The sequence below is a fragment of the Gigantopelta aegis genome, chromosome 4 (assembly GCF_016097555.1).
Source record: "Gigantopelta aegis isolate Gae_Host chromosome 4, Gae_host_genome, whole genome shotgun sequence".
In the NCBI taxonomy this organism is placed as follows: Eukaryota; Metazoa; Mollusca; class Gastropoda; order Neomphalida; family Peltospiridae; genus Gigantopelta; species Gigantopelta aegis.
The window spans coordinates 179631-187341 of record NC_054702.1 but is presented as its reverse complement, the minus strand read 5'-3'; the positions used below and the strand labels follow the sequence as shown (position 1 = coordinate 187341).

At 39.8% G+C, this 7711-nt stretch overlaps 1 protein-coding gene across 3 annotated transcripts in view; it reads left to right on the top strand.

Annotated features, from left to right (window-relative positions):
* The window catches only part of LOC121372048 (1-aminocyclopropane-1-carboxylate synthase-like protein 1), a 5424-nt gene extending 865 nt beyond the window's left edge, over positions 1-4559 (top strand). For all 3 annotated transcript variants that reach the window (XM_041498298.1, XM_041498296.1, XM_041498297.1), the window contains exons 2-3: positions 808-964; positions 3267-4559. In XM_041498298.1, the coding sequence (XP_041354232.1) occupies positions 808-964; positions 3267-3373 (264 nt within the window). In that variant the 3' untranslated portion in view covers positions 3374-4559. The remainder of the gene's footprint in view (positions 1-807; positions 965-3266) is intronic.
* The last annotated feature ends 3152 nt before the right edge of the window (positions 4560-7711 follow it).

Genomic DNA, 7711 nt, shown 5'->3' with positions numbered 1-7711 from the left:
GGGCTGACATGGACAAGGTGAAGAGCTTTTTGTTTCATCTGGGCTGACATGGACAAGGTGAAGAGCTTTTTGTTTTATCTGGGCTGACATGGACAAGGTGAAGAGCTTTTTGTTTTATCTGGGCTGACATGGACAAGGTGAAGAGGTTTTTGTTTTATCTGGGCTGACATGGACAAGGTGAAGAGGTTTTTGTTTTATCTGGGCTGACATGGACAAGGTAAAGAGGTTTTTGTTTTATCTGGGCTGACATGGACAAGGTGAAGAGCTTTTTGTTTTATCTGGGCTAATATGTACAAGGTGAAGAGGTTTTTGTTTTATCTGGGCTGACATGGACAAGGTAAAGAGGTTTTTGTTTTATCTGGGCTGACATGGACAAGGTAAAGAGGTTTTTGTTTTATCTGGGCTCACATGGACAAGGTAAAGAGGTTTCTGTTTTATCTGGGCTGACATGGACAAGGTAAAGAGGTTTTTGTTTTATCTGGGCTGTCATGGACAAGGTAAAGAGGTTTTTGTTTTATCTTGGCTAATATGGACAAGGTGAAGAGCTTTTTGTTTTATCTGGGCTGACATGGACACGGTAAAGAGGTTTTTGTTTTATCTGGGCTGACATGGACAAGGTGAAGAGCTTTTTGTTTTATCTGGGCTAATACGGACATAGTCGGAGGTTTTTGTTTCATCTGGGCCAACATTGACAAGGCTTTTGTTTTGACAAAGCACTATTTTGTTTAAATTTTCTAATTCCTTTCTGAGAAGACACTTTATTTTGCGTTCTAACAACATCGTGCGATGACGTGTTTTTTGTTCTAGTATCTACGTGAGAAGACTGTAGCAGCAGAGCAACGTCTTCAGGACCGCTTTATAGAAGAAGGGAAGGTCTACATCCTGGGGGGCACCGCGTCCTATTGTGCTGAACCAGGCTGGTTCCGGATTGTGTTTTCCACCAAGAAGGAATTTGTCGAGGAAGGTGAGGCATCAACATGTATTGATTCTTGTTTATCACAGGTTTCACCTCTTTACTCCTACAATAAACAGAATCCACTAAACACTCTATGAAAACTACCAACAGTACATGTTAGCATAACCAGTACTAAGCGGGAATAGGCCTAAAATATCAACATAATTGCTAACAGTAGACATTTGTAAAGGTATGTGTTACATAACCATTTCGACGAGATCACATATTAACACAATTGCTAACAGTAAACTTATTAAAGCTGAGTATGGCCATTTTGAAGATATCATATATATTAACACTATTTCTAATAGTAAACATTGTTTTGTTATGTGAGCCAAAGGCGATCCTTCGTGCGTAAACTTTTCACTTTCTAAAACTACTTGATCAGTTCCAACCAAATGTTGTGGGAAGCATCCTTGGCATTTGGAAGCATCTTTAATCGGTGGAGAAACAAAATCGTGAATTTAGTCATTCTGATCCCCATGGGCATAATGGGTTGTAGAGCTGGGCAGTATTGAAATTTGAGATTTGGTATCGATATCTGTATTTGTAGGGTGATTTACCTCGGTATCGGTACGGTATTCGGTATTGACAGGATACCGATATCGAGCGCTATTTTCAATATACTCTGCTTTAAATGCATGCCTGTGTTATGGCTCGCCCGCTAATTTCATCTAAATACAATTAAACTCCATACACAAGGCTCTCGTCTGATTTATACCAACCCATTTTGCGTTCGTCAGATATATTATTAGTGCTTTTTGGGAAATATTTTTCAATACCGAAATTTCGGTATTTTGAAATCTACTCCTTACGGTAAATGGGTATTGAGAAAATAGCGATAGCGAATGGTAAATACGGTATACCGCCCAGCTCTAATGGGCTGTGCCCAAAAGGGGATAATGAAAGAAAGAAAGAAAGATTTTATTTAACGACGCACTCAACACATTTTACTTACGGTTATATAGCGTCAAACATATGGTTAAGGACCACACTTCATGGACTACTCTTTTCGATTAGCAGCAAGGGATCTTTTATATGCACCATCCCACAGACAGGGTAGTACATACCACGGCCTTTGATATACCAGTCGTGGTGCACTGGCTAGAATGAGAAATAGCTCAATCGGCCTACCGACGGGGATCGATCCCAGACCAACCGCGCATCGAGCGAACGCTGTACCACTGGGCTACGTCTAGCCCTCATGAAGCCAATATTTGTTTTAAATCACCTAAATTGTGAAGCTTCTTAGACCCATGGAATCCCAAAATTGTGAATTTTCTCATTGTTATGGGACTGAGCGCAAAAGGGGAAATGAAGTTAATACTACTACTACTACTACTACTACTACTACTACTACTACTACTACTACTACTACTACTACTATTACTACTACTACTACTACTACTACTAATAATAATAATAATATCTTCCCTACTTCCATAATTGTTATTATCGTATAGTCTACATATATGTAAAGTTATAAAGTTCATCAGATGATTTATCATCTTTGTGATTTTCATTAATGTGGGTTCCAGTATGTTCCCCTGGATTGTTGACTTTTATTCGAGTTGTATACAGAAATACATTTCTTTTAAACAGTTTTCGTTGTAGAACATTTCCAACTAAATTTAGTGGGAATCTTCCTTGATCCATGGAGAAACAAAATCGTAAATTTGTCGTTTTCACTCCCTGGAACATTATGTGTCCTGCACTCCATTGGTCGGACCGGCCTCGGTGGCATCGTGGTTAGGCCATCGGTCTGCAGGCTGGTAGGTACTGGGTTCGGATTCCAGTCGAGGCGTGGGGGTTTTAATCCAGATACCGACTCCAAACCCTGAGTGAGTGCTCCGCAAGGCTCAATGGGTAGGTGTAAATCACTTGCACCGACCAGTGATCCATAACTGGTTCAACAAAGGACATGGTTTGTGCTATCCTGCCTGTGAGAAGCGCAAATAAAAGATCCCTTGGTGCTAATCGGAAAGAGTAGCCCATGTAGTGGAGACAGCGGGTTTCCTCTCAAAATATGTGTGGCCCTTAACCATATGTCTGACGCCATATAACCGTAAATAAAATGTGTTGAGAGCGCCGTTAAATAAAACATTTCTTTCCATGGGTCGGGTACGTGGGGTCAACACTTTATAAAGGTGACCATTGAGACCAATTCGAAGATATCAAATATTAACACTATCGATCCTTCCATACACATCCCCCCCCCCCCCCCCCCCCCGCCTTGGGGTGAGCCCTCTGCTGCTTCCCTTGTTTAGTATTGAAGTAGGGCAGCTAAATTTGTGTGTTTTCTTTTATTCAGGATTGCGACGAATTGAAACTGTTTTGCTGCAAGAAAAAAATGGCTCCCAAAAGAGTCAGTTTGAGAGTTTGATTGACATGACGTTGAGTTTTCTGCCTTTTAGTTAAAATAAAAACCATTGTTCGCACATTTAAACACCACCCAACCATTGTTCGCACATTTAAACACCACCACTGTGATAGCTGTAGGCCTACAGTACGTACATGTTATATACATGTTATACACATAGTATACACATATTATACACATATTATACATACCTTAAGGTGCCTTTAGACGGCTCGACATGTACTAGTGATATGTAGCCAAGAGTTCATTGGCCAGAATGTTCGTTTCCATTTCTCCAAGTGGTGTGTAACAATACCATTAAAGAGCTGAATCGGCGAAACGTGTTTTTCCCATGTCACCTTTAGTAAACAGTCGTGTATACTTAATAATTTACGTGTAACTTTAGTAAACAGCGTGTATATTTCATACTTTACGGTACCCGCGAGTGTCATATTTTTTATCAGAATTTATGACATTTAAATTAAACGTATCGTGATCACGTTTCGAAAGTTCGGCCCATAATGTTTAAAAGACTACTACAAATGGTTTCAGCAAGTTGAGCCGTGGAAATATACCTTAATCCAAACAATACACGTCACAGCTGGTACAGGGGCTTTGTATTGGTCCATCTCCGTTATCTCTTAATGCGTAGGCTGCAGTCACTAGAGGTTTATTCTTGTCTTGTGTTGTTGTATTTTTTCTTTTCGTTTGTTTGTTTGTTTGTTTCGCCTCGGTGTAAAGGCTCATACAGACTGGATGCGGCGCGTGCGTGCGGTCCCACTGTTGCGACTGATACGTCTGCGGTTTGCGGTTTGAGTATATAATACACCATATACGATTATTGTATTGCGCCTGGCCGCATGTGTCTTTGCAGATGCACGCATCCAGTCTGGACACTCTCAATGAAACATGTATTTCGTTTTTTGTTTCTTTTGTTGTTGTTTTTAATTTATATATGTTTAGTTTTTTTAATCTGGACCGCACACACGTGTCGCATGCAATGTGTAAGAGCCTTTAGTTACGACCCATAGCTATGCATGTTTTCATCTAGTACAAGCCATGTTTAAAACCAGCACCACACAGCGACGTCATCGTGTTCATGTTGGGTAAACGTCGAGGCAGGGCAGGACATAGCCCAGTGGTAAAGCGATCGCCTGATGCGCGGTCGGTTTGGGCCCATTGGGCTATTTCTCGTTCCATCCAGTGCACCACGACTGGTATATCAAAGGCCGTGGTATGTGCCATCCTGTCTGAGGGATGGTGCAAATAAAACATCGTTTGCTACTAATGGGGAAATGTAGCAGGTTTCCTCTCTAAGACTGTATGTAAAAATTGACAAATGTTTGCCATCCAATAGCCGATGATTAATAAATCAGTTCTTCTTTTTTTCTTTTACTTTTTTTTTTGGGGGGGGGGGGGTCGTTGTTTTCTTCTTTCCTTCGGTAGATTTTTTAATAGTATTGATAAGGTGATATTTTAACCTTTATATTCCAGTTCTGTATGCGCACAAAGGATGTTTGGTGATATTGTATAAATGAGTTGTTGTGCATTGTTGTTTTTGTTGTGGCTTTTTTGTGGCTTTTACGTCTTTCAAAGGTGCAAATTGCGGATCCAGAGACTACAAACTTGGCAAACAATTGTGCCACATTTACCCAAACACACACACACACACACACAAACACACACACACACGTTCTTGTGCGTGCAAATCATAAGTGTCTGATGTTTAGTTTTCACCATTGTGTTGACCAACACCATTTGTCTCAAAAACTGCAATTCACTTGAACTAACATTTCTTACCGTAATGTGTAATATATCCACAGAATACAAATAACGTGTCCAAAGTGTGACACTGCAATTGGCTGACAGAGGCAACATATTGATGGCGAAGCATGGGGGGGAAGGGGGGGGGGGGGGGTAGTAAAATGGGACGGGCCTGTTCAAATGTTATCTTTAAACGTATTCTTTCTATAATATATTTATTATGGATGACTAAATTCGGCCATGAGGTATGCTTTGTAACGCTCTGTAACGGTGTGCCTTTTAATCCCTAATCACTATTTGAAACCTTATTTTCTGCTTTAAAAAATGCATTGTTCTATCGGTGATATTTTTAAAATGTGATCCCTCAAAAAGTCTGAAAAGTTCACTTCAGAGATAATGTCTAAGGAATAAAACGGTGCGAGTATTTTGTTGCAGAATATGTCACTTATGTAGAATATGTCACTTATGTAGAATGTGTCACTTATGTAACACTTTTCAAGAATCGACAATTAAGCGAGTATTCTCTTTCTTAAATCAAACCCAAAGTTTATAAAATTATTAAAATATAGCACGTAAGATGTATATTAAAATATAATACGTAAGATATATATTAAAATATAACACGTGAGATATATATTAAAATATAACGTGTGAGATATATATTAAAATATAACGCGTGAGATATATATCAAAATATAACGCGTAAGATATATATTAAAATATAACACGTAAGATGTATATTAAAATGTAATACGTAAGATATATATATTAAAATATAACACGTAAGATATATATTAAAATATAACACGTAAGATGTATATTAAAATATAACACGTAAGATGTATATTAAAATATAATACGTAAGATTTATATTAAAATATAACACGTAAGATGATGTATATTAAAATATAACACGTAAGATGTATATTAAAATATAACACGTAAGATATATATTAAAATATAACACGTAAGATGTATATTAAAATGTGTGTTCGTTATGCATATGTAGCCTACGGCATGAATTGTGTAAAATAATTATTTATTTACGGTTATATGGCGTCGGACATATGGTTTCAGGACCACACAGATACTAAGAGAGGAAATCCGCTGTCGCCACTTCATGGGCTACTCTTTTCGATTAACAACAAGGCATCTTTTATATACATCATCCCACAGACAGGACAACACATACCACGGCCTTTGATATACCAGTCGTGGTGCACTGGCTAGAGCGAGAAATAGCCCAATGAGCCCACCGACGGGGATCGATCCCAGATGGACCGCGCATCAAGCGAACGCTTTACGACTAGGCTACGTCCCGCCCTCTGTGGTAAGGTGTGTCACTTTAACCACGACGGGCGGGAATTGGCTCAGCCGGTTGAGCGCTCGTCTGAGGATCGATTCACCTTGGTGGATCCATTCAGCTGATTGGTTTCTTCTCGTTCCATCTAGTGCACCACAACTGGGCAAAGGCCGTGGTATGTACTATCTTGTCTGTGGGTAAGTGCATATAAAGGATCCCTTGCTGTTAATGGAAAAATGTAGCGGGCTTCCTCTGATGACTATGAGTCCGAATTACAAAATTTTTGACATCCAATTTCCGATGACTAATTAATCAATGTGCTCTAGTGGTGTTGTTAAACAAAAAATAACTTTTTAGCATGGATTCAGATGGGACGGTTGAATAAATATTGTTTTATGCAAGGCGCATTACGTTTGAATACTAACCTATCTACATGTACCTTCAATGGCAAGAGATGTTCCGCCCGTCCACTCCCCCCGCCCCCCCCCCCCCCATAATGTTTGTAAAAATATTTTGTTTTGCTATGAATGTTGGGGTTAGTTATAATATAATTTGCAAAGTATCCGGCATCTTCCGACGTGACCAGCACAACGCATACTGCCAGATGGGCTGTGTACGTGGACTACACCAACGTTAACTATACGGAAATTACCGGCAAATATGCGCAGATTACCGATCGCTACACGGAAACTGCCGACCACTATACGGAGCTATCGAATATTGATATTTTGGTGAAACAGGATGTAGCAGGTGGCAGTATTTTGTAGGTCAAGTTATGTTTCGAGTACTGCAGTGACACCAGTAGGATTTCAGTCGTTGTCTTATCTCATCAAGAGACGTCATCTGTCGTGCTGAATACCATCAGCCACACACACAGTGAGTTTCACACAGATACGCTGGCCCGTCCACTAACAGGCCCGAGTTCACACACACAGTGAGTTTCACACAGATACGCTGGCCCGTCCACTAACAGGCCCGAGTTCACACACACAGTGAGTTTCACACAGATACGCTGGCCCGTCCACTAACAGGCCCGAGTTCACACACACAGTGAGTTTCACACAGATACGCTGGCCCGTCCACTAACAGGCCCGAGTTCACACACACAGTGAGTTTCACACAACAGATACGCTGGCCCGTCCACTAACAGGCCCGAGTTCACACACACAGTGAGTTTGACACAAATAATAAGAATCAAATTATTTGAAAGAAGTAGTTCACCCCAGAAACCTTTCTTTAAAAAAATATATACAATATAAAATAGACCTACAATAAAATAAAATAACAAAAACAAACTTTTTTTTTTAAAAAGGTATTATGTATACAATAA